General features: G+C 57.7%; 8 protein-coding genes across 8 annotated transcripts; 4 read left to right on the top strand and 4 right to left on the bottom strand.

Moving 5' to 3' along the window:
- Positions 1–2: 2 nt before the first annotated feature.
- Positions 3–3,707, bottom strand: TRAVEDRAFT_167458 (uncharacterized protein; the record flags this gene model as incomplete). Its single annotated transcript, XM_008039866.1, has 22 exons — positions 3–764; positions 837–866; positions 930–953; positions 1,014–1,061; positions 1,117–1,168; positions 1,219–1,292; positions 1,350–1,695; positions 1,771–1,977; positions 2,038–2,085; positions 2,135–2,212; positions 2,265–2,310; positions 2,360–2,373; positions 2,425–2,550; positions 2,615–2,719; positions 2,774–2,829; positions 2,896–2,936; positions 3,012–3,028; positions 3,095–3,255; positions 3,313–3,340; positions 3,398–3,446; positions 3,506–3,581; positions 3,639–3,707. 22 exons carry the CDS (start codon positions 3,705–3,707, stop codon positions 381–383), a joined length of 2,079 nt encoding a protein of 692 aa, XP_008038057.1. The 3' UTR covers positions 3–380.
- A 3,199-nt stretch (positions 3,708–6,906) lies between these two features.
- On the bottom strand, positions 6,907–7,706 carry TRAVEDRAFT_122124 (uncharacterized protein; the record flags this gene model as incomplete). Its single annotated transcript, XM_008039865.1, has 4 exons — positions 6,907–7,183; positions 7,238–7,442; positions 7,496–7,610; positions 7,662–7,706. The coding sequence occupies 4 exons, from the start codon at positions 7,704–7,706 to the stop codon at positions 6,907–6,909; spliced, it is 642 nt and encodes a 213-aa protein (XP_008038056.1).
- Positions 7,707–8,043: 337 nt separating this feature from the next.
- On the top strand, positions 8,044–11,058 carry TRAVEDRAFT_167454 (uncharacterized protein; the record flags this gene model as incomplete). The annotated part of the gene is made up of 3 exons (XM_008039864.1): positions 8,044–8,143; positions 8,243–8,849; positions 10,786–11,058. The coding sequence occupies exons 1-3, from the start codon at positions 8,061–8,063 to the stop codon at positions 11,056–11,058; spliced, it is 963 nt and encodes a 320-aa protein (XP_008038055.1). The 5' UTR covers positions 8,044–8,060.
- Positions 11,059–11,846: 788 nt separating this feature from the next.
- On the top strand, positions 11,847–12,782 carry TRAVEDRAFT_47221 (uncharacterized protein; the record flags this gene model as incomplete). The annotated part of the gene is made up of 3 exons (XM_008039315.1): positions 11,847–12,092; positions 12,157–12,256; positions 12,310–12,782. The coding sequence occupies 3 exons, from the start codon at positions 11,847–11,849 to the stop codon at positions 12,780–12,782; spliced, it is 819 nt and encodes a 272-aa protein (XP_008037506.1).
- A 1,567-nt stretch (positions 12,783–14,349) lies between these two features.
- TRAVEDRAFT_47220 (uncharacterized protein) lies at positions 14,350–16,690 on the top strand (the record flags this gene model as incomplete). Its single annotated transcript, XM_008039314.1, has 7 exons — positions 14,350–14,555; positions 14,619–14,691; positions 14,762–14,897; positions 15,212–15,470; positions 15,525–16,143; positions 16,205–16,541; positions 16,605–16,690. The coding sequence occupies 7 exons, from the start codon at positions 14,350–14,352 to the stop codon at positions 16,688–16,690; spliced, it is 1,716 nt and encodes a 571-aa protein (XP_008037505.1).
- A 580-nt stretch (positions 16,691–17,270) lies between these two features.
- Positions 17,271–20,674, bottom strand: TRAVEDRAFT_64702 (uncharacterized protein; the record flags this gene model as incomplete). Its single annotated transcript, XM_008039863.1, has 6 exons — positions 17,271–17,531; positions 17,758–18,070; positions 18,131–18,725; positions 18,793–19,032; positions 19,307–19,629; positions 19,691–20,674. 6 exons carry the CDS (start codon positions 20,672–20,674, stop codon positions 17,371–17,373), a joined length of 2,616 nt encoding a protein of 871 aa, XP_008038054.1. The 3' UTR covers positions 17,271–17,370.
- A 610-nt stretch (positions 20,675–21,284) lies between these two features.
- On the bottom strand, positions 21,285–22,609 carry TRAVEDRAFT_20180 (uncharacterized protein; the record flags this gene model as incomplete). Its single annotated transcript, XM_008039007.1, has 3 exons — positions 21,285–21,608; positions 21,658–22,294; positions 22,353–22,609. The coding sequence occupies 3 exons, from the start codon at positions 22,607–22,609 to the stop codon at positions 21,285–21,287; spliced, it is 1,218 nt and encodes a 405-aa protein (XP_008037198.1).
- Positions 22,610–23,644: 1,035 nt separating this feature from the next.
- Positions 23,645–24,530, top strand: TRAVEDRAFT_20179 (uncharacterized protein; the record flags this gene model as incomplete). Its single annotated transcript, XM_008039006.1, has 7 exons — positions 23,645–23,700; positions 23,786–23,820; positions 23,877–24,040; positions 24,069–24,097; positions 24,157–24,218; positions 24,276–24,373; positions 24,438–24,530. 7 exons carry the CDS (start codon positions 23,645–23,647, stop codon positions 24,528–24,530), a joined length of 537 nt encoding a protein of 178 aa, XP_008037197.1.
- Positions 24,531–24,897: the final 367 nt, after the last annotated feature.

Below are 24,897 nucleotides of genomic sequence, written 5' to 3'. Positions count from 1 at the left end.
ATCACGACGTAAACGTAAGACAGCGTGAACGGGGCATACATCATGACAGCATTGGGGACGTGAGCAGGGAAGGTACGTACAAACAGGCATGGCGACACAGCATCTATGCGCGACCCTCGTCCCGGAGGGCGAGGAATGTACATCAGACGAAAACAGGCAGCAGTCAGGATCACAGCATTCACCGGGCCGACCAGCGAGAGCCACAGCGCGAGAGGTACAGCAGGGGCACACAGGAGACGGGCAGTCATCATTCGGAGCATCGTCGAGACGATCGCGAGGCGACGACGCGACGGGGGCGGGGCGTTGGGTTCGGACTGGCATGGTTTCCCGCACGCGGGGCGGGCCATGCGCAGAGGGCGGGGGGTGCACGCGAGTGGAAATTAGCCACTCGGCGTGTCCGCCGCAGGCTGCGCCTTCACCGCGACCCACTTCTCCTTCACTGGAGCGGGCGCGTCGGCGACGGGCTCGGACGCGGGCTCGGAGGGCTTGTCGGCCTTGTCGGCTTCCTCTTCCGAGGTGACGCTCTCTTCCGTGTCGGCATCTGCGCCACTCGTGTTCTCGGACTCGGACGTGGACGTGGACTCGGACGCGGGTGCTGCCGCTGCCGCCGCGGAGGCTTCCTCGGCGGCGTCGTCCGAGGTACTCTCACTGGCGGAGGTGGATGTATCGCTCTCCGAGGTCGGAGCTGCTGCCGCGGAGGCTTTGGCGGCGTCGCGGAGCGCGGCACGCTTCACTTTCACGCGTGCTTCCTTCTTGTCGGCTTTCTGCAGGAATGAGAAAAACACTCGGGTAAGCACTCGGTCGTCCCTTGTTTTTCCAGGCTCGGACGATCATACCTCTTTTGCGGCTGCAGCCTTCTCCTCTTTCTGGAGAAATGGGGCGGCGCGTGTCAGCGAGACGATCGAGTACGCGATCTTCGGTCAAAGTACCTCTTTAGCATCCGCTTCCTCCTTCTGCGTGGGACGACGGCCGTCAGCACTCTGCAGGACGTAAACTGAACGTCAGAGACTAACCTCCTTCCGCGCCTTTTCCTCGGCTTCCTTCTTCTCCTTGGCTTCGCGCTGCGCAGGACGTCAGCATGCATACGCATACGCACGGCGGCGGGGGCGCACGCACCTCCTCCTTCTCCTTCTTGAGCTTTTCGCGCATCTCGCGCTCGGAAATGACCCTGGGAAGCACGTAAGCACCCGCCTTCGGGACCGCATGCGCGCGACGTACCAGGCGGGGACCTCGTCCACACACTCACGCGGCCGGGTCTTGTTCCTGAGAAGGTACCCTTGGAGCGCGGCGACCTGCGGACACGGTCAGCACTGCGTGGCCTCCGGGGCGGAGCTGCGGGTGTCACGTACGCTCAGCTCGTTCTCAGGGATGGCGTCTGCGAAACGCTTAGCGAGCTCCGAAATCTCATCCTCGGACAGGAGGGGGATCGCGTGTGCCGCGCGCTTGCGCTTCGACACCGCGATGTTGGCTGCCGACACGGTTGCGTCTGCACCCGCGGGCCCGGCAGCAGCAGATGACTCGGCCGGCGCGCCTGCGGTCGGCGCGCCGCTGGAGCGCGCGGGGAAGAAGCACTTGAAGATGCCCTGCGCCTGCCACTTCGTGGCGTGCTTGAAGTTCACCCAGACGTCCATCCGGCCCGGACGGCTGAGCGCGGGGTCGAGCCGCTCGATGTGGTTCGTGGTCGCGAACAGAAGACTGTCGGGGTGGTTAGTTAGACAAGCTAGATGGGTGGCCGGCCGGCCGCAGGACGAGCAAGCCACAGAAGCTTACCGGCCCTCCGCAGCGGCGACACCATCGAGGCTGTTCAGCAGCCCACTCAAGCTCAGGGTGGATCCATCGCTGTCCTCTTCCTTCTTGCTCTTCGACGACGAAGAGGTCGTGGTGGACGAGGAGCCCGTGGGCGCCCCTGTGGACGTCTCGTCACGGGAAATCCCGCGCGTAAACGCGGCATCGAGATCTTCTAAAAGGAGTATACATCTATCGAGATACAATGTCAGTACGCCTGCTGGGGTTATTGATCAGGGGCACAGTACCCACCTCGATGGTACGTTACCCATAAGCGTCGTCAACGTGTTGTCACTCATGCTGTTGCTCGGTCAGCATCGTGCGCCCAAACCGTAGCTCGATTTCTTACCCCTTGGAAGACAGACTGACGACGTAAATGTCCAGCCCGAGCTCCCCCGCCAGGCTGTGAATGAGCGATGTTTTCCCACTGTTGCGGAGATTGAGTGCACGCGAACGCCACGGGGAGTCAATGTACGTACCTGCCGGGCACCCCGTGCAGCAGATATCCGCGCCGGAACGGGATACCTGTCAGACTATCAGCGACCGCGCAGTCCCTGTTAGACGTCAGACCGACCTCTCTCGGCATACCTGCGCACCATGTCGTCAGTGGAGCTTCGTTTAGAAAGCCGGTGCACTCACCAGTCCTCGGAGGAGAGGAAGTCCTTGCAGTCCGCAAGGATCATGTCTTTCACGCCTGGCTCGAGCACGATCGAGCTCATGGGGCGCTTCTGGCGCGCGCCGTTCCAGCGCCAGCAGCCGTACGTACTAGGTAGGTATGGGGCCGTCTGTCAGCGAGGGCGCCCCGACGAAGCGACTCGAGATCACGTACGTGTCTGCCATGAAAATGTGCACGCGGTGTTCCGCGTCCTTCTCATACTCACGCTTTGCTTCCAGGACAAGCCGCTTGAGAATGTCATTGTTCCGGGCGACAACGCTGCGCCGGTCTATTAGTTCGTGCGTACCCCGCAGTGACAAGCTTGGGACGGACCTTATTTTGAGCTCAGCGCAGGAGCCGTAGTCTTGGAAGCGCTTCGTGCGCGTTATCTGGGCGAAATGGACATCAGAGCTGCCCGGCGGATATCAGACGGCGCGGGAGATGAGGCGACTTACGCGAAGCCAATGTCCGCGGTAGTATATCGTATGCGTCGTATCTGGTCGGAATTAATGATGGGCGGAGTAATGAGCGTGATGTCATGTAGACGCGAAGCAGGGCTGATGCTACTTACCCATACTAGGCACGATCGCAACTGTCCACGCGCAACGCACCGCTCAGCCACCGACGCTCACTGGGGAAGGGCATTCGCCACACGCACCTTTGCGCTTCCGGCCGCCGCCCTGACTGAACTCGGCGCTCTCCTCCTCCTCCTCGTTGTCGTCTTCCAAATCCCCCGTCGTCTTCTGCGTGAGGCCGTGCCGGCTCACGGACCGCGTCGTGATGTCGAATTCCCGGCTGCGACCCCAGGCGGGTTGCTAAATCCGTGTACTCGTTTCAGCTCGGCGGCACTTGTGCTGGGAAGCGAGCAGGACACCTGCCTTCGAGAGCCAGTGCATCAGCCTGTGCGGGGATTGTCAGCCTCTGCAGCGCGTCTCCTTGCTTCTAGACGTTACGCACCAGTCATAGGGGTAGTCTTCTTGGCTAAAATGTGCGGTGAGGAAGAACGCTGGGCAGGGCCACGCGCGGTTAGCGGCGGCACCGGGCGGTGATACTGGGCGTTCTCACAGTCAATGAATCCGTTCCAGGCCGAGACGGATGCTCTCCGGGCAGTCTCGACCGTCCCGCCGATGACGACGAGTTTCTGTGCAAAACAGGGTGTGAGGACGTTGTGGCGAGCGCAGACGGTGACGCCACCAACCAGAGTGTCCTGGATAGGGTTGCTGTTGCTTGACGCGAGCGGCGAGAGCAAGTTCTTGATGGCCTGCATGGTGTCGACGCGAGAGAGGGGGAGAAAGCGAAGACGCGAAGGACGAAGGGCGGGGAGGGTTTATAACGCCGTTCAGAGCCTCGTGCCTCGCTCGGATCGTCCGAGCGAAAGACAGCTGCGAACCGGCGCACCAATATCCTGACACAGATCTTGCCCGAATGTTCGGAAGGAGGGATCCTGCAAGCGGCAAATCTCGAGATTGCGTCCCGGGCGGGTTCACTTGTCCTAGTTAATTTGTGCACGATAACCTGCGCGCGACCCTGCGTCGGAGTTTCCCCAAACGCGCGCGACCTGCCTTTGCGGGGAACTGTAGCTACGAACCTCTGGGCCCAACGCCACCACCTCCCATCGCCACGCGCGCTGCACGCTGCACCCCGCTGAGACCCTACGTACTCGTTACCCCTCTGGGCGAGCGCAGGACGCGTGCCCCGCGCAGACGAGCGCGAGCCATCACCGCCGTGGACGCGGAAAAGGAGAGAGCCCTTTTGTGCGCGCTCGCCAACCTAAACGACACGCGCCTCGTGGCACCGTGCTACGGTTATTATAGTCATTCCTGGCCCTGGCGATCAGACGCTCCCTGGCCCTCGTCCGCCTGACGTTTCCGTCCACGCGCGGCGGGCGACGGGTTCTCATGCAGCACCTTCCGCACCCTGCCCATCCCAGCGGGCGGCGACCCGGCGGCTGCTCACTTGTCGCGATGTCGCGGAGGGTATGTGGTGGCGCACGGCCGCCGCTTCGTGCACATGCATCCCACCCGCGCGCGGCGGTGGCGGCGGCGGCGATTGAGGGTAGTCGCGCGCGACAGCGGGTCCGTGCAGGCGGCGGTGGACGCTGAGCGGGAAAACGGTCCGACCGCCCCTCGCCTGTCGGCTCTCAGCGCGCGAGTGAGAGACGACGTCGGCCGCGATCAATTACTCTCACACAGACACCTGTCGGCTGCGAGGAGCACATGGCGAGCTGAGAATGCCGACTCGCATAGCGCATACGGGGCGCCCAGCGCCCTCCATCTGCGTCGTCAGGATCCATGACGACACGGCGACTTGAACATGGAAGACGAACTTCATTGAAGAGCCCGTCTTGCTCCGCGCACTTCTCGCAAAGGGTCCCTCGTCGCGCGCGGCGGGCGCAGGCAGCCCCTCGGACGCTGTACGCACGCTTCCGGGAATCAAAGTCCCCGCTTCAGATCCGCATCTCAGCCGCGCGCCGTGGGTGAATGCACGAAGCGCGATGTGCGCCGCTTGCACGGCCGTCGTGAGTCGCCCGCGCCGTGTCGGGATGCACTTTCCCGAAGGGAGCGTGCTCGGGAGTCGTTCGTACGTAAGAGCGACGGGCGTACAAGGCACGACGCGACTTACCTCTGCGCGGCCCCAATCATCGACGCGCCCCTCGCAGGGCCAGTTCTGCACAGGGAACGCTGCTCAGAGCGGTTATGTCATACGGGAACGCGAGACGGCACGGCACCTATGCGCTGCGGTGAACGAGGCTCGCCTTCCACTCTTGTCGGCGGCGCTCACGGTTCGTCGGGACGAAAACATAGAGGGGCGGTGTCAGGTAGGGTTACGGGGTGGCGACCCCGGTGTTCGTGTTCTTCCTCCGCTCTGCACCTGCGAACAATCCTCAGCCTCGTGACGCGATAAATGGCTTATAAGGTAATGATGAGACACCAGATACGCCCATAAACCGCGAGGTTGATGTCTAGAGCCCAAGCCTTGCCCTATATGACAAGCCAACAGAAGGGAGTGAGCTCGTGTCTGCGGTGGGCGGTGCATCCTGCCCGAAGACGTCGACAAAAGAAAGCACGCAGCACGACATAATATCTCCGAGGCGGAACAAATTGAACAAGGGCTTGATGGAATACAGATCGTCGCCCTTGGTAGGTCGACGCGTGTGAGAAGAGGAGCGAGCAATCGGCCAAGAAGCTTGTCCACGCAGCACGAGCTCCAGAGCCTAGAACCGCAGAACAGAGTGGCACTGTGCCCGACGCAGAAGCAGGAACGAGGGTGGCGGCATAGCAGGATCGCAGTAGCCAAACGCGGCCTACGGGCCTGCGGTACGCAACAAAATCAGTCTAGTGTTAATATGTGGGACAATGACCGCATATTTTGCTGGTCTAGAGCGACCGATCGAAGGACGGCGGCACATCCTTTCATAGCGATAGCGGCGGGCCAACAAAGCTTCTGGGACCAGAGGTCGGAGATGTGGAAAGAGGGTGGTTCCTGCAGGACGCTTCGTGGACGGCAATACAGACTGCGGGAACAAGATGAGGCGCATACAGTTATATTGAAAAGCCATACCAAATCTCGACAAGGAGTGTTCGTCTGGTCACGATGAGCGTGGTATAAACCGGCGTCTCTTGCGGATCATCAGACACCGTAGCGGCTTCGCACCACAACCACTCACTGAGAACAAGCGCGAGTTCCGGCGGGTACGCAGCCAGTCGGACCTAAACCGAAATCCTAGAACCCTAACATAATCGTTGAGCCGAGTCCATGGAAAGCAAGAACGAAGGTGCCGCCCAAGACACCTGGCCAGCGATACCATGCGTGTTTTCCAAACACTGGCTGATTCAGACCACGTCCGGACCACATAACTGCGCCATGTGGTGTGGTAGCTGTTAAACCTCGGGGAACGGCGACAGCACCGTGATGGAAGTACCGTTCCTGACGCAAATTGGCGTCGTCTACAGATAATCTGAGCGGGCGGTTTGTTGGGGCCACATACACTCACCGGGATCGCGCGCGATGCGCCTGCGGTGTTACGGCGGACGCCCTCTGAACGTGCGTGGGGTACCATATTGTGCGGAGCATCAGAACCGTCCCTCGATAGTTTGTTTGCTAGGATGCGAGCGGTAGGTGTCTGCGCTTCCTTGCGGTAAATCCTTGGGTCCGCTGCGGGGCTGCAATACTTACGTATCCTCGGGCGCTCCTTCCTACCTGGGATGAATGACGCCCCTCCAGATGGAAACACCTGTATCTGAGTGGCCTTCGCGCGGTCCCAGGTCTGCCACGCACCGTCTGAGATTTGGGGGAATTTGTGAAACAGAGAGGTTACAGCGGTATCAGCTTGAGTCTGAATCAAGTGCAAATAGCGTGAGGCAGTGAGATATTACGAGGTAGCGTACAATAGACCCTGAAGTGGGTTTGTCAGCGTCCTCTCAACGAGTAAGAAACACTCTCACATCTCCAACCGGACACGTTTGTCAGTCCTCCCTGAGCAAACTACCCATCTCCACATTATCGCCGACATCGGGCGGTGCTGCGACCACGAGACCCTCGTTCATTTCCCTCTTGACGCACAGTTGTTCGGCGAAAACCACAGTGGCGGCGGCGCTGATGCCCGTGACCAACCAAAAGAACGGCGAGGTAGGAATCGCGGCGGAGTAGTAGGTCGTGAGGACGAGGTGGTTGAACAGCAGGGTGAGGGCGAAATCAAGAATCAATCGCGGCCTTCGGATAAGCGCATACAGATAGTACACGCTGGGCGGGCAGTGCGTCAGCTCCCTTGTCGCGGCGAATCAGCAGAAGACGCACTCTGCTGCAGACGCTGCCATCCAGCATATCGCGATGATCCAACATCGGATGGGGTCGACATGCCTAAAGGTAGCTTGAGGGGAGGTGCCTAGCCCAACCTCTCTCCCGCCGCTCCAGACGGAGTTCAGGGATCTCCATGGGCCTTCGCCTGGGAGTGCGCGTGTTGTTGGCCGTCCAGCCATTTCTCGCCAGTCCATGATCATGCCTGGGTCAAGGGTATTCAGAAACGGGTCCATGTTGTTCCATGGTGAGGCATACCAACATTAGCAGCGCCGCCTTCGTACTCCAGAGGCCCTGGTTCCGCGAACATAACGAGAAGGGGGGGGATGAGGAGGGATAGCGTCACATAGTGTAGGGTCTGCAGCGAGATGATCTGGTGGTATGTGAGCCTCTCGCGCAACAGTAGTGGATAGAGGATGCTCACCTGTGCAATTATCAGAACTGGATCCCATCCTGTCGACTTGGCCATCCTCGTCGTTGCCGCCAGAGTCGCGGCCACTCCTCCACGCCAAACCCGCGCGGGCGTCTCCCCATACGGCAGATGCCGATCTGTCGGGAAGCCCGGGCCGGCGATCCCAGCTCGTTGCTCGAACTTTGGCGTCGCCGTTTGGCCTGAGTGCCTCTCTCTCGCTCTTCTCCTCCTCACTGTTTCTCTTGGAGCCCCTCTATGCCTCTGGAGCACGAGGTTTCCTATGACATACCCTCTGAGCTGTATCCAGGAGGACACGACGGTTTTGAGCACTATGTCATACTCCAACAAGAGCTCTGCTATGATTACCGCAAACCCACGAACTTCAGGAAGCTGTGGGTCAATTCGCTGCAGATGATCAAGGATTGCCCCGGAGACCGTTTAGAGAAGGGTTTGAGAGAGCAAGATGCACCTCTTATGCTCGAGCACTGCTTGCGGTGCGTATTCGCAACTCCCCCACGTCCTGGTTGCCCACGACCGTTATATTCCTACAAACGTCCCTCCGCTGCTTCGCTTATACTGACCGAACAGAACAGAACGCTCTCCCTTTGCGAGATTGACATCTCGCTGTCGAGTGCCGGGGACGTCGGGGACACCTTGCGACGCATCACTGGACTCGCGATGAACTCCCCACATCCTCGCGATGCCGAGCTGCCGGAGGTCAAGAACAACAGTCCTCTTGTTCAGCTCTGTGCCCTCTCCGCATGTGCTTACCTTCACTTCTACGGGCACTGGCTCATCCCGAACTCCGGCTCCCTACACTCCATCAAGACTTCTCACGACGTCCACAACGCTGCGTTCACCGCGAACGCTTGCATACAAAACGGTTTCGTGCCACCCATAGCGCTGCACATCGCCTCTTGGTTGAGGACAGGGACGGCGCGCTTCGGCTTGGATGTTTGTGAGATAGAGCGATTCAAGAAGCTCGAGTTTCTATGGAAGGCACACGACGAGTATCTTGCCAGCCTTCACGCGCTGGAAGCGTTGCGGCTCAAGAAAGTCGAGGAAGCGCCACATCTCTACCGGTGCGCCAACGATGGATGCGACATTCGAGCATACAGCAAGAGCGCACTGAGGCGATGCGGAGGCGGCTGTCCGCCGGAGCGCAAGGCCCACTATTGCAGCGAGTACTGTCAAAGACGAGTAAGTGGCGGCCGCATGCCGTTCAGAGTTTCTGAAAGACAACTTTCCTGGTAGCATTGGACGATCCATCGAGAGTTTTGCAAAGGGGATAACGCCTACCCCGATATCATAGACGACGACGGGAACCCGGATTGGGTAGACGTGGACGGATTCCTCGCGCCAGCCATTCCGGACCATGACTTCAAGCGGAATTGGCCGCTATGGGCCGAGCGCGAGGGTGCAGAAATCTTCATCGACATCAACAACGATAGCCCGTACCGCCGAGGACAAGTTCTGCGCATCCGGACGAAGACGCTTAGTCCGGAATGTTTGAAGGCGTATAAGCGGCTGTGGACATCGCCGTTCTCACAGATAACGAGAGGTGTCGTGTATAACTGTGAGTGTTGATCTTCCATCGTAATACTCGGCGGCGCAGTTGACCATGTTCTTAGCGGTACTGCTGGACCCTCCAGATAATATGGGCTTTCCTCGTTAGGAGAAAGGTATAGCCGCCGCTTTAGTGTGTGTTACAAGATGCTGTAGCATACCGTTCGCCGAAATTGATCGTATTTTCTATCTTCCGATCAGCTTGCATCCTAGACTCAGGAGCTTGCCTGCCCGCGCTTTGACACATAAGCGCAATCTCGCTCGGCCGACTCTGACAACTAAGCGGCGTCGTCACCCTGCTTATTGTGCTTGGTCTATCCTCTATGCTCAGTTCTTTCTTTAACTCCAGTTTATTGCCCGTCAGGACCGAGTCCTATGGTGGGCACCAAACGAACGAGACTGTAGTACTGTAATCGTAAATATCAGAGAGTCATATCGAGACAAAAGGGGCCCGAGGGCCCTATGCTCAGTTGAAGGCTGAAGTAGTCCATGCTGCACTCGCGGAATGAGCGACACTGGCATAAATATGTCACTTCGTACCCTGCGATATGTCCAGTACTCCTGGACGTCCACAGGAACACCGCTCTCAGTGAAACATCATGAGTACAAAACCGAATTCACGAACGCGATGAATTGGCTGATCATCATTTTAGATCCTACGCTTTACGTCGAAGCGCACGTAGCATGCCTGTACGAGTATCACTCCCAGCAGGGCAAGGATAGCACCTCGCCGGCGCCCGTCTCGCCGAAGAATATCTCCAAATGCTGGTGAATTCGGATCAGGAAGACAAAGCTATCATCGAGCGCTCTATCCAGCAAGTGGTCTATCCACTCATCATGGCAATCGCGATGTGCTAACGACGCTCTGCCGCTCTCCAGGTATCTCGCTGGACAATATACGTATGGGCGAATATGCACCACAGGCGCTCTCTGCGAGCTCGCGCCTCTCATCCCTGGTGAAGCGGGCAGCTTTGACCCGCTTCTCTCTCACACGGACGCGGCTGTCAGCATGAAAGCTCAGTCAATCGCCGCATTCGCCTACTACAAGAAATACCTCGCCACCTCGCAGGAGCTCGCGGAGGCCGCGATGGACGCTCCGGTGTTTCCGTTGCCCGACGGAGTCCAGCACACGTACGGCGCGGTGGACAGTCTCATCCGCGCAGTCGAGTACGCCAACAAGGCCGCGTGCCTGCAGTTCATTAGCACCGCGGTACTCCTGGTCGCGCGCGCGTTCCGCGACCTTGCGTGGCGCCTGGGCATCGATGTATGGAAGTTCAAGAAGTACACGCCGTTGTGGCGTGCGCTCGAGCGACACGACCGCGAGGAATATGAGGAGAGAACCCTGCCCAGGAGGCACGAAGGCGATATCCTTCCCGAGGAGACGATGTGCGGCGCACCGGGCTGTACGAGGCGCCTGGAGGGACAGACGAAGGAGCAACGTCGGCCGTGCCTCGGGAATTGCGTCTGGAACAAGAAGCCCTGGTACTGTAGCTCGGCCTGCCGCGAGAAGGTGCGCATCATCCTCAGCTTTGCTCGGACAACTGCCCAAGCGCTCACGGCTTCATGTTAGGACTGGGTGAACCATCGCAAAGACTGCAAACCACCGCCTCCAACTAGGCCTCCCAGCGAGTTGCCGCCCACTGTGACCTTGGATCACAATACGCGAGACCAGTTGACCCGGTGCCTTTCGCTGAGAAGCCCTTTTTTCCACTCCGAGATCATATCAGAGGACGGGAATCCCCTCGATGACGCGAGGAACGGAATTATGCTCCCCACGCAGGATATGCAATCCCCTCATGTCCCTGGTCAAATGGTATCGCGTGCTAACACAGTCTACATATAAGGGGTCTGGCGGCAATAATGTTTTCTTAGATATATCGTCTTGAACGTTCATTCATTAATTCGGGCTTCGCTTCATTGAATCAAGCGCAGTTTGTGGTGAGGCGCCACTACTTACAGACGTTGTATGACACTAGGATTGATGTGGGACTCATATAGAGAGGTTTACACTGGCATATGTATATGACTGCACCCGGACAATGGCAGTGATACAAATAGTCAACTTCGCACGCCTCCGGAACTTCTCTCGCTGTCAACTATATTCGTTTATGGTCAATCACTCTGTAGTCCATAACCACGACGCCCTCTGGTTCTCCTAGTACTCCCCACATGTCGACCAGCTGTGCATTGCCGATGGATGTCTGGGATACTGTTATCGACACGGTGTACGACACCTACCATCACCATCCCTCCGACTTCGTCTGGCAATCGGACCCAGAACACGGACCAGGAGCGCTTTACAGCTACTACAACCTTCGGCTACGACAGCAGACCCTCCGCGCTTGCGCGTTGACCTGTCGGGCATGGCACAAACGCGCTGGGTTCCTACTCTGGAAACATGTTGTGTTGACACGTGAACCCTCTCGTCAATTTGCAGCTTTCCTTCGGGCCATGATCTCCGACACCTCCGACTATCGATCGCTACCTGCGGTCTCCTCGCTACACTTATTGGGGGATTGGATCCGGGAGCTTGGCGGGAGAAGTTGGTCCATACAGCCGCTACCCTGCCTAAGTTCCCCTAGCATTGCGCCGTCAGAGAATTTCTCCACTCACCCAGGGCTCATGTCGACCATGGATCGCATCCGTAGGCCACTATTCCCAGCTCTCACGGAGATTTACCTTAGGGGGTGCACCTTCCACACGGTGTGCGACTTTTTCGAGCTCTTATGGGCGTGCCCTCAACTCTCCCATCTCGCCATGCAAGATTGCGAGGTGCAGTACGACCCCGCGGACTCGAGCGCAATCACATTGATGCACGAGTTTCACCACAAGCACATCGATGAGATCCTCACGAAGCTCACCTCGTTGTGTATATACGTGAGTAGAATACATGTGCCCTTCTTTACGCACGTAGTTTGACAGTGTACCTACTCAATATTAGGAGTATCCTCTCTCGACCAACTTCCGAAACGTCCCCGGCCGGCCATTTGGGGCGGCAGTGACATCGCTGCGCATCGGATGCCTCTCAATCGCGGACATAGGTACTCAGCGGTGCATTCTTTGGTGTATCTATGGTTCCTCACACATCGCGCAGAGACCGTCCCCCCCTTCGTACAGGCTTTCCCCGCGCTACAGGACCTGCATATTGCCGTTCTCCGCACTTCCATGAATGGTTATTATGTGGATCCCCATATACGCTTCGACCGGCCGTTCATCTGCGCGCTCGCCACGAACCTACGCCAGCTGCCGTACCAACGCTCCCACCTTCGCACCCTCACCATTCGCGTCGGCTACCCCTATAACGGAGACTGGCAACACTCGAGCTGCTCCGCTCTGTTTGGCCCCGCAGTGCCTCGAGCAGACCTTCACGTGCCGCGCGAGCTCTTTCCGAAGCTGTCGCGGCTCGAAGTGGATATTAGGCGAGGCGCGGAGGAGGAGGATCGGAACGCGTGCTTCCAGCGCATCGCGTCCGCGCTTCCGAGCATGGTGGATGTACTGCGCTTTAGGGACCACAGGGAAGTGACGTTTGCGGTCGTCGATGGTCGTTTGAGAGTAGTCTCCGAGTAGTGAATGTACTTGTCGCACCGCGTCTTCAAGATATGTACGTCGCCCGCGATTACGATGTATGCATGTTGAAAACTTTATTGGAAGGGGCACTGGCAATGGCTGTCGGCTGTGGTCAACAATTGGACACGCAGTCCGCCTCAAAAAAGTAGTGTTGACATACGACGTACCAGGATTGCGCTACAAAGCACACTGACAGATGAAGTCCGTCGCCGTCGGGTGCGACTCAGGCCCTTCCCGCATCACGCGTAGATCGGGTTGGGAAGAGCTGAACATCGGACCACGGTAGTCGAACGTGTCCGGCACGAGACGTGGAGTTGCACTTGTTGAAAGTTCAGCGTCGAGGGCTGAGCGCTGAGTTGTTCCCAGTGGCGTTTGCATGCCTTCGCGTAGGCCGCATGCCTGATCCGTCTCATGGTAAGAGAGCGGGCCCTGACCGCAGAGGTCCGCATTATCAGGGGCGGTTGTTTTGGCTAGATTGTTGCAGCCTTTTACCTGTTGAGTAAGCAATGCAGCACGCGAGTCTCACAGGGGGAGCCGCCTCACCACGAGTATGTCCCGGTCGAGGCAACGGCATTGTTGAGCGGTTCTGCCAAGTGATACCATAACCAATGTACTGAATGGAGGAGGCGTGTACTGAAACTCTTAACGAGAAGTTCGGTGGCTGCGAAGCACATGGGGCGCCGACCTGTCTTTCGGTCTGCTTCCGGTCTCAATGCAGTTCTTGTCGCTTCTTAAGAGCTTGACGCTGTGCTTTGCAGAGCGACATCGTGTATGATGAGCGAAGTTCGGTAGAAGCGCTATAGCTTCACCTGATAGATCACAGGCATACGAAGTCTTCGCCGCCTGGCATCAACGAAACGAGGAGACATCGTTGGGATGCCGATGCCGATTCTTGAAGAGAAAGTCGGAGAAACACGTACATCGGAGATCGATGTGCTTGGAATGTTCTAGAGAAGTACCCTTGGTACGTTCGAACCGGAGATCAGGCAACTGAACGCCAAGGTGACAATCGCCGGAAGTCCTGTGCTGTAGGACAAGAGTGAGCGAGCGCACAGAGTGGGATAGAGCCTGACATTGGTCCGAAAACTGAGTATCGAGTCCCCTCCACGGCACCTACCATGCTCATGCGGTTAGTTTGGGTGACTGTTGGCTATGTGAACGAGCTTACAGCGCTTGCCATACAAGTGTAGCACCAGTCCTACGGTGATCGCGGCGAGCCGGGGCCGCACGTTTGTTGGTGGCATCGCACTGCACTGCATCGATACCTCGGGCGGGGATTCTCTGTATCGTCGAAGAGAGAAGCGCCTCCGGCTTCAAGTTGAGCGCTCCGCCACGGGCTGCTGACCGGAAGACCCCCGCTTCCAGCGCGCGCCTCGAGTAAACCAGTACGAGGAGTGGTGGACTTGCATGTCTTGATTTGGTTGTCAGTTTGGACGCCTACTCGAGCTTTGCTCGTCGCATCGGACTGACGCAGACAGCTGAAAAGCTATAAAAGAGGGGTAGGTCGACCCCATACCGTCAGCCTACAAGGTCTATTTACCAGTAGCAGCAGCCTCCAGTACTCACAATGCGCTTCTCCGCCATCCTCGCTCTCGCCGCCTCCATCGGCTTCGCCGTGGCCACCCCCTCTCCCGCTACGCCCGCCCCCGCTGCTCACGGCGGGAACGACGAGGCCGTGCTCCACACCGAGTCCGGGTGCGGCTCGTCGGGCCCCCTGGGCACCGGCCACTTCGTGTGGTTCATCGACGTGTCCTGCAGCCCTGGAGCTACGCTGTGAGCTTCGATCGTCGTGCTCACTCACCTGTCATTGCTGACTCGCGATCGTGCGCCGAACAGGACGTGCCAGGCGACCGACTCGACCGGATGCCTGCCCGGCAACCCGGACCACATTGGCTCCATGGAAGTCGACGTAAGTCCTGTCTCCGATACACAGCGCGGAAACGGCGTGTTCTGACAAGGTGATGCGTATCGCTTTGCAGGACCCGAACGACACCGTCCAGTTCGCGAAGAAGTCGAACACGAACTCGGTGACGTTCGTGTGCCCCTCGGCCGGCCAGGTCCGCTGCCAGGCCAACTTCAATGACAGCGACGACGGCCCTGGCTACAGCCTCCGTGGTATGTTCTCCTTGCAAAAATCTGCCTTCTTGTTCCTGTCAGGCTGATTCGCTGCCCCAGTCTTCTGAAGAGGCGTCTACCACTACGTATGAGTGTTGTACAGACGTAGGATGAGGATGAATAGGACTTACTAGTATTACGATCTATCCATCAGGGTATCGAGCGTGCACGTTGAGCAGACTGCCTTCATCAACGTTGGTACAGAAGACACGACACGGCCCGGCCGCTTAAGTTCATGACGGCATGCGTCAAGTGCTGCCCGTTCGAATCGGAGTTGTTGCTTCACCTCGCAACCACTCAACCGAGTCCCATAGCCGCTCACAGCTCATCCGCCATGCCCCTTGTGCTCGAACTGTTATGCAACGTTCCATGGGATCTCTACCCTGGAAGATGCGAAGGATTTGAAGAATATCTCACCCTCAAGGAGCAAATCTGCTACGACTACCGTCACCCTCCCGACTTTAGACGTCTGTACGTCGAAGGCCAGCGCTCGGTCAGGGAGATCCATCCGGCCAATCTGAGATATGGACTACGTGTCGACGACGGCCCACTCATGCTTGAGTACTGCCTAAGGTGCGTCGGATATTTCGTTGTCTTTTGTTTCCCATAACTGACAAGCCACTCAAGATCTCTAGCCGTATGCTACCCCCTCGTTGCAAAGAACGTGAACCCTTTGCCCACCTCTCAAAGACTCGCCGGGGTCGACCAGCCTCCTCCAGAGACCGAGGAAGAAATCGCCAATTTCCGACTTCCAGAAATCAGGAGCATTACCCCCCGACTCCGGCTGCAAGGGCTCGCTTGCTACGCCCACATCAACTTCTTCTCGTGCTGGGCTGAAGAACAGAGAACGCTCAGCTACGTAAACCTCACCGCAAAGAGCAGTGCAATGTTCAACGCGTGCTCCGCTGCCAACATCTGCGTTGGCCTGGGCTTCATACCTCCCGTCGCTCTCCGCATCGCGTCGTGGCTAGCAACGACGAAGGCGCGCTACGGCGTCGACGTGCGCCAGACCGACAAGTTCAAGGAGCTGACCCACCTCTGGGCAACGCACGCGAGCTATCTCTCGCGTCTCCAGCTCAAGGAGACCGCGCGGCTAAAGCGGGTCGCCAAGGCACCCCATCTCTACCGGTGCGCCAATGACGGCTGCGAGATTCAAGCGACTAACAAGAGCGCGCTGCGGCGGTGCGGTGGTCCCTGCCCGCCAGAGCAGAAGCCCCGCTACTGCTGCGAACTCTGTCAACGTCAGGTACACCGCATTAGTCCCTTATACGGCGGAAGTAACTTACACTAACCCGCCATCCCTGTAGCACTGGATTATCCATCGTGAATTCTGCAAGACCGACACCACGAACTCTGCGACCTACACCGACATCATCGACGACGACGGCGACCCTGACTGGCTCGACATCGACGACTTCCACGAGGCTCCACTACCGCCTTGGGAGCATGACTGGCCCCTCTTTGCCGACCGCGAAGGGCCGGAGATCTTCATCGACATTCCCAATGACAGCCCGTTTCGGAAGGGCGAGATCATACGCCTCAAAACGCGCACGCTGAGCCCCGACTGCCTGAGCGCATACCGCAGTTTGTGGTTGCCCGTCAAGGACTCTGCGACCTCGAAGCAGAGGGCGTATGTCGAGAATTGTGAGTGTTGTGTCCCACTCCACGCCCCCGCACAATGCTAACCGCCGCATGTCCGGGTGTAAGTGATGATTAGCCCCCCGGTGAACATGGGATTCCCCAAGCCAGAGCCGAAGGACCCAGCAGCGCTGTCCACGCTTGACCCTTGGTAGCATGCAGTCGACTTTACTCGCGTTACTACACGGGTACTGATACCATACACTGTACCTCTGCCTTTGCAGCCGATGTCATCTTTGTGCAGGACAGGGTTTCCGAGCGTACAGCCTGCACTGATCTCTATACCGCATAGACTGTACTAGATACATGTGGAGTGATTAGTACGCTGTGGGTGATGACCGTAGAAACCCGAGCATCTGCTGCAATTAAGTGTATCTGAGGCGGCCCAGAATACCGATTTGGCGGCCCCTGTTCCCCCGTGTATACGCACCACTGTCAGGGCGCATGTCGGAGCGCCAGAAGGAAGGTATGTTGATCAAGCGAGAGTGCAGATGGGGCCGTCGTAACGCCGCTGCTGAGTGGCAGTAGGACGAGAGAGAAGATAGCCTCAAGAAAGCGACACCTCGACTCTTCGAGGACGTACGCCGCACCGTGCTCTATTACCCTAGGCATACAGTGCATGTCGCTTGGGTAAGCTGGTGATGGCTTGCTTAGTCTCTGCACTCGACGAAGGGTAAAAGCAAATGGGACTCCAGCGAGCGAGCGGTAGTATTGTGGATCCGCGCAGGGATGTGTGCAATGAGATCGGGTCAAGCTACGTACGACCGCGGCTTTCAGCGGGAGCCCGAGGTCACTTCCGACGTCATGTTTCAGGCCTCAGGCCTCAGAGTCGGTCTCAACTGTGAAGGGACGTCGCGTGCTTGTACAGTGGCGAGCGAGGGGATGAGGGTGACTCGGACGCGTTGCACTCAGTCTCCGGCACAGCGAAGGCGAGAAGTCGAGCGCCCTGCATGCGTGAGACGAACGGCAAAGAACCCGTGGGCGTCGGCGTAGAATCTACAAGGATTGTTATAGCAATCAGCGAACATGTGCATATTCAACGAAGCTGATGCTCACCAACGCGATATGCGAGACTCAGCTAGGTAATGAGACTTGGCGCGCGGAACCCGGCTGGGGATGATACTCCAAGGACGAGAGAGCGTATGGTCGTTACAGTACTCCGAGCCCTGGGAGAGAATCAGTGCGCCGACTCGCAGATACACACATGCGAAGATACACGTACGCCGTTCTTGAAAGACACGGTCGTCAGAGGGTAGCTTCCAGTACCACCGATACGACCTGAGGAACTCCGGGCTCAAAGTCTTTGAGCGAATCCGGTAGACTTCGCCCTTCCGGTACGGGCTCGGGTGCTCGATGTCAATGAAGAACTCCCAGCGCTCGATGTATCCCCACACAAGCTCGTCCTCTATCCCGTTCTGGTCCCAGTAGGTTGTGTCGTACGTTTCGTCGTCTATCCAGTCGGGATCTCCGTCGTCGTCGATGATGGGGTCTACGGCGAGGCCCTTCTTGCAGACGTATTGGTGAACAAACCAATGCTGCGCAAGCTCAGTGTCAGCATCCGCGATAAAGAGAGCGAGTAATCGACGGTAACGTACCTTCACCTGGCACCAGTACCCGCAATAGCGCGGCTTCGTCTCCGGCGGACAGTTCCCGCCGCACTTGCGCAGCGCATCCCGATGGTACACCTGGATACCGCACCCATCCGCGGCGCACCTGTACTCGTGCGGCGCCTTCGCGACCTTCTCCAAGTGATCCTCTTCCCGCTCTATTGCGACCATCTGGTAGATCGCATATGCGACCCAGAGGAACGTAAACTCCTTGAACTTGGGCATCGCCCGCACGTCGACGCCGAACCGCGGCTTCACGGTCGACAGCCACGCGGCGATGCGCAGCACGATGGGCGGGAGGAAGGACTGGTGCGCGCACTCGTTGGCGCAGCACGCGGCATTCAGCATGGCGGGCTCAACGGTGATCGCGTGGAGGGACGCGCCCGGGTCACGGATGAAATACATCTGGAAGAACCACCACGCCCAGGCGGCGAGCGCGCGTTTCTGGAGCAGCTCCGTGTTGTTGATGACGGGCGGGAGGCGGTTAGGCTCGCCGTCTTCGCCGCAGAGCCCGGAGACGCGTTCGATGTTTCTCAGGGTATCTTCTAGTCTATCTGTCCCTGGCTGGCACTGCGACATCTTCCTGTCCGGCTGTGGTCAGTGCGTCCGCCGCGGGTGGCGCACATGAAGGTCGTTTCGCGAGCACATACCTGAGGCATGACTCTAGTATGCACGCTGCGTCGCCCTCTTCAACCCCCTTCTGCAGCCGTTCTCGCGGGTAATCTTCCAGCCACCGCTTCGCGTCCTCTAGCACCACGTCGAATTCAGGCGTATCGCGGTGGTCGTAGCAGACTTCGTATCGGACCAGGACGTGTAGTGGAAAAGCAGGGATGTCGGACTGCAGGATTCGTCTGTCGAAGTCGCACTGTATGTCGTGGATAAGAGACATTCTGCGGTCGAGCACTAGAACTTGAAGAGCCGCGTGGTGAAATCATAGATGGTGGTCGTCTACATAACGCAAGCGCGGCCGCGTCGCGCGCGAACACGAGCGCCAAGGCACCACTGGTGCAGACCAAAAAGGAAGGTGTTCAAGTTCGCCGAGATGCATACTTGTAGTACAGAACATATCGATACGTCGCGATCGGTATAGTATATCAATGATCTATTAGTCGTGTTCAATAGTCGCTCATGAACCACCTTTCCTCCCCTGGCAAGACAAAACACCTCTGCCACTGAGGTTCCTCCGGACCACCATTCAAATCGTCGCTATCCCCGACATTCTGATTCTCTCCTCCCGAATCTTCAACCCTCTGCCACCACGAAAATGTGTCCCGCTCCATGAAATCGTACTTGTAATCCATTTTGGAGCTATACCCGACGGCAAACCCGAATAGACGGACCGTAGGTAGAGCGCGGGAGAGGGCGTCGCGGATTCGGATGTGCAGCGGCTCAGCTGTCAGGGTGCCATCTCGGGGTTCATCCGGAGATACGCATACATACACGCTAACTCCAATCAGAGGCCGAGCTCCCGGCATGCAGATGTTGTCCTGTAAAATTAAGTGACAATGTCGCTACTTGTGCTGTTACAGTTGAATCGACAGGACTCACCAGCCAGTCGGTGCAGTTGTGCATCTCCCCGGGATCGGATGCCTCCACGATGAGACGTAGATATCGCAACCTTGGTAGAGCGGACACGTAGGTCTGCCAGAATGGCTCCCGGAAGCTCGCCTGTAGGCCGATGGACAGGCACGTCGGAGACGCCCTCTGGAAGACGTCGAGAAGCAAGGCGGGGTCCCACGCTTCCTCGTTCTCCAGTGTCACGTCGATCGTCAACGAGCGGACTGGGCGCGGGATGCGAAGGGAGACGAGGGACGGAATGTCGCCTCGGATGAGTTCCAGCGCGGTCCACCATTCCCCCGGCTCCGGGTCCGCGTCGACGAACTCGAGGCTGCGCAGCCGCAGGCTTTTGAGCGCCGGCGTGCGGCTGGCAAGTGTGGCGCGTAGAGGGATATTGACGAGGTTACTGAGAGTAAGGGTGCGTAGACTAGGTAGGGAAGGGAGCAGAATGGTGCTATTCTCGAGGTGCGTGGGGACATAGTCCCCTTCGGCGAGTGCGAGATCCTGAAGGATCGGGGCACACTTGAGGTTGAGGATAGCGCTCTGAGTTGCCACGCCGATTGTGGAGAGTTCCAGCGACGTGATACTGGTACGAGAGGCCACTGCATCCCCGAGGGGCTGCCAGAACGACACGAGCAGCTCCGCGCAGCGCAACGTCAGGTGCTCGAGCTTGGAGGCCTGTGCTACGAGCTGCGCTATACAGTCTAGCGCGTCAAAAAGCGCTGTCGGAAGCCGGACAATCCCAGCGCCGAGACTGAGTCTGCGCAGCTGGAGGAGGCGAGAAGGGCGGGCGAGCATGAACGCGCTGAACTTGGTGAAGCGCTCGGCCGAGTCGAACGAAACGTCCCGAACCGCATGGCGCACGGCGATGGCGCGCAGGAAGGAGCATGTTGCGCCAAACAGAAGAGCATCGGCTGAGGAGAGGTGTGGAATGATCGCAGCGAGAATGTCGTCCCCGAGCTTTGCGGTGTTCATGGTCGTTGGTACAGGGGGAAGGCGAGGCGCGAAGCGACTAGGCTGACGCCCTTGTCGACATAAATGGCATGGTAGATAGCTTCCGGGCGTACGTAACCCGGTACCGATGCTAGCCCTCTATAGTTTGCGCTCTCGATCGCCGTCGCAGAGCTGTACCCAGAACGGTGTCTAACTCATAGTCACCAAGAATGTTTCGCATGTGAAACAGCTGTCCCTGCTCACTCCATGCCACGCACGAGACAGGGGCCACAGCCCAGAGAATGGAGATGACGGGGTTGTTGGAGGCAGAGCATTACCCTACGAGCTTAGATACACTCTCGTCGACCATGGTACCCTGATGGATGCAAGTTTCCTCGTTATCGTGCGGCAGGCGGATATTTGACAACCATACGAGCAGCTGTGGCGCGAACTTGATGCACGCACACGTGATCGTGTATCGCGACGGCGGAACTCCGGAGATGGCTGAGGGCAGAACATATTTGATACAATAGAAACATGATACATACATGAGCGGATAATGATACACTTGCGGTAGACATCAAGGACAAAAATTGAACCAAAGCTCACGATAGAGATGTATACGAGACTGCAGCTCGAAAGCACACTCGTTTCAGGGTGGGGTCTGCTCGTTTCCGGGCTTCATCATCTCCTCGCGGATGTACTTCATCATCCCGGCCTCCAGCGTGTTGGACGTGACGCTGATGTAGCCGCGAGAAGTTCCAGGAGTGGGGATGTCGATCGTGCGAGCAGGGCCTGGCGGAAGGGCGTGCAACTGGGGCTTGTACTCGGTGCTTTCAGCTGTGGACGGCCCTCCGTTGTTGGAGGTATCCTCGATACCGAGCAAACCCAGCGCGACCGCTTTTGGCTGGTCGCTGACACCAGGTATCCTGCCCTTCGAACCTGGCTTGCATACGGCCTTGTGTCTCAGCCAATCCTACTACAGTCAGCGTGACGATGGGACGATTAGTTGTCTTGACACTCACCTTCTTCTGGCACTCCGGGCTGCAGTAGTGCGGCTTCAGGTCCGGTGGGCATCTACCCGCACACTTCCGAAGCGCAGCCCGCTCCTCCGCGCGAATGCCGCATCCCTCAGCGGCACATGCATACGCAGCTGGGTTCTTCGCAATCTTTATCTGCTTGATACGCTCTTCCGCGTAGAGCTCGTCCAGCCTGCGCGTGACCGTCTGCCAGAGTGGGCCGAAGCGGCGGCTGCGCGTCATCTGCGACAAGTCGATGCCCGCAGCGTCGCCAAAGTCGCGCAGCAGAAATCCAGCCGTCAAGACCGCAGGCGAGACGAGTCCCAGCTTCGCGTTCTCGTTCGCGTGTTCGAGGGCGTTGGAGAAGTTGGTGAACCTGGCCGCGGGTTCGTTGATGCCGACCCGCAACGAGTCCCGACGCGTGAAGCGCCGCTCGTCGGCGGCGAGGCTCGCGCGCTCAGCGGGGGGAATGAATACCTTGTTGAGATACGCCTGAGCCGCGCAGGAGTGTGCTTTGGCTTTGAGCTCGCGCGGCGCGGTGTCGCCAAAATAGGGACCCTGCCCGTGGTTGGGATTGGTGAGAACGTCTAGTTGGTAGAGCGCACCTTCCGGGCTCTTGTTCATCCCGCACCCGCTAAGATATCTGTGGCGAGATATGAATCAGCTGAAACTCGTCGTTGTGCTCCGGTAGATAGACTTACCTGATAGCAACCTCCACAAACGCCTCCAGATCTCCTCCAGCGGCACGAGCCATAACTTTGTCGGAGGGATTCTCAGACAGATACTTGGAGCTGTACTTGGTCTCCTTCTTGTAGTCCGTGTTGTCGAGGTAGTCGAACAGGCAAGCGACTCTTGTGCCCACGTATATGTCCAAGCCCGGAAAGAACAGCGTATTTCCATCAAGCTCGACAGTAGTAACGCATGCGCGTTCACCGAGGCGCGTGCTGGGTCCAGACATAAGGAAAAGATGGGGTAGGAGGCGCAGAAGGTATTGTCGTTGCTGAGGTCGAAGAGAGTACTGAGCGAGAGTGAGCAGCAGTGAGCCGCGGCGCACTGCATCCAGTCGTCGGCGGCGGTGATCCGCCTGTCCGAAGGTCGTTACGTAACCCGCGGTGCCGACATCCTTCTACATCGCTGCGGATCCGGAGGTGAGGCCAGTATTCACAGTCTCAGGTCGACGCTCGCAACTTGCTATCTCGCTGGTATCCTCAAAACTGTACGGCCCGTTCAGGTTTTCATGCCACCCCATCGATATCAACATCAAGTGAATAACTTTGGACGACGAGATCCCAGCTGAAGTTTCACTGGCAGTGAAGACTGTACTGCCACGGGTGAGTCTGGATCAAAGCCTACTACTATAGGGTTGAACGACCGCCAAGTCGATGTTCATCCTTATCACCGATGCACAGGTCCTCGGCCCATCCTGAACGCGCTATGGTTACCTCAATAGGTGACAGATTTGGCTAGGATGTAACGGTCAGCGCGTCCGCAGGACATTCGAAGCACAGATGAAACAAGTTGCGCGACATCGCGTGCCGACAGTCACGGAATGCAATCGCTCTAGATCGGTTGGATGGATTCTCGTTACGGTGACGTGCACTTCTATCGATAGTGTATCTCTTAGATGCTGGTACGGAGGACTGAACCTTGATCAATCCAGCGTTCAATGGACGTGCCCAATGGCACGACCTTGATGTTCTCATCCCATCATCCTTCTCTTGATGAGCCTTAATCCTCAGACAGATTGAAGAATAAAGTGGGCTATTCCACTGCTTCGCGTGAGTCGTCTCGATGTGTTTGGAGGCCGTACTACTTACCCTGGCACCTCCAAGAACTCTCTGCGACGGGCCAGCGATAGTTCAAAGGAGAGACTTGATCGCGAAGCGGGGGAGCCCGTATATAATCTAAGTGACTCACGCGTCGCCTCCGTACCCATTGATCTCCCACCTGACGAAACACGCTAGCTAGCAGTCCACTCCGCACCTTCGCGTTCATGTCTATCACCCCAGCGATAGATCAGTTAGGCAATCTAGCTAATGTGGATTCATTGTAAGCTGCCCATAGCGCACTGCTATCAATAACCCGTCATCCTGTCCTAATCCCACTTTTTAACGCGTTTTCATCCATCGCGTAGCTGGAAAAACGCGATTTATGGAATTGTACCAATAGGTGAGCCGTCCTTCATTCATCGTCCGCTTCATGCCCTGCTCACGTCATGATACCAGTTCTCAATGGGTATGAGTACCTGATCACCCTGGACCAAGAAGTCACGCTATTCTGGAGACGCAAATGGACGGGTGCGACAGTGCTGTTTTTTGCGACGCGCTACCTGGGCCTTTTGAGTTTTACAATCCTCACGGCGGCGACGTATGCTCCGCTCTCCGATAAGGTTCGTACCTCCTCTCTCCTGTATTCAGAAATTGTGCTTATGGTTGGGCCCCAAGAGGTACGATCTTCCGTCTGTTCAAGTCGGCTCAATACACATCGCATATGCTGCACTTTTAGCTGCACACCCCTCGCCTACGTTCAAGCCTATTTCAGCGTGAGCCAGTATATCGCGTGGGCTGGTACGTTGTGCAGTTGATGCTAGGGTGACATCTGCTTACCTATAGTGTAATGTGCAGCTTTCTCCGGTCTACGTGCCCTCGCGCTGAGCAACATGAACTGGGCATTGGCATCCGCTGTGTTCATCTTGGGGCTTGGCCCTTTTGCGAGTAACATGGTGCGTGACCTTACTAGCGACTTTGCATGCAAGCGCAATACACATGCCGAACATACTCTCGTAGTGGGCACTGTCGTCTGGCCTTACCGGGATCTCCGTTCCCCCGTTTGGATGCGGCGGTGTTGCGGGTTTGACTCCCAATATGTCTGAATTGTGAGCTCTCCTACTCTTGGGGGTGCTCGGTGTATTATTTAAACGTTCACATGCAGGTGTATGTGTATATACATAACGTGAATCATCGGCGACCGCTGATTCTAGGTGCCCTCAGCTGTCATCATATCCCGCTCCTGCTCTATGTGCGAGGATATCCTTGTCATCGCAGTTACTTGGCGCTCCCAGCTTACGAAGCATACAATCGGCGCTCGGGGGTCAACATCATCCTTGGGGAATGTGCTCGTCAAAAACGGTCAGCCGCTACACTTTTCCAATCGCTCTGATCAGAATTGACGGGTTTTAACACGCAGGAACGGTGTACTTCATGTACGGCAGACCTTCCTGTATTGTCGCTTTCGTTCTAAACTACA

This window comes from Trametes versicolor, assembly GCF_000271585.1.
Source record: "Trametes versicolor FP-101664 SS1 unplaced genomic scaffold TRAVEscaffold_5, whole genome shotgun sequence".
NCBI classification, from domain to species: Eukaryota; Fungi; Basidiomycota; class Agaricomycetes; order Polyporales; family Polyporaceae; genus Trametes; species Trametes versicolor.
Note: the sequence above shows the minus strand (reverse complement) of the source record. Positions and strands in the feature narration are given on the sequence as shown.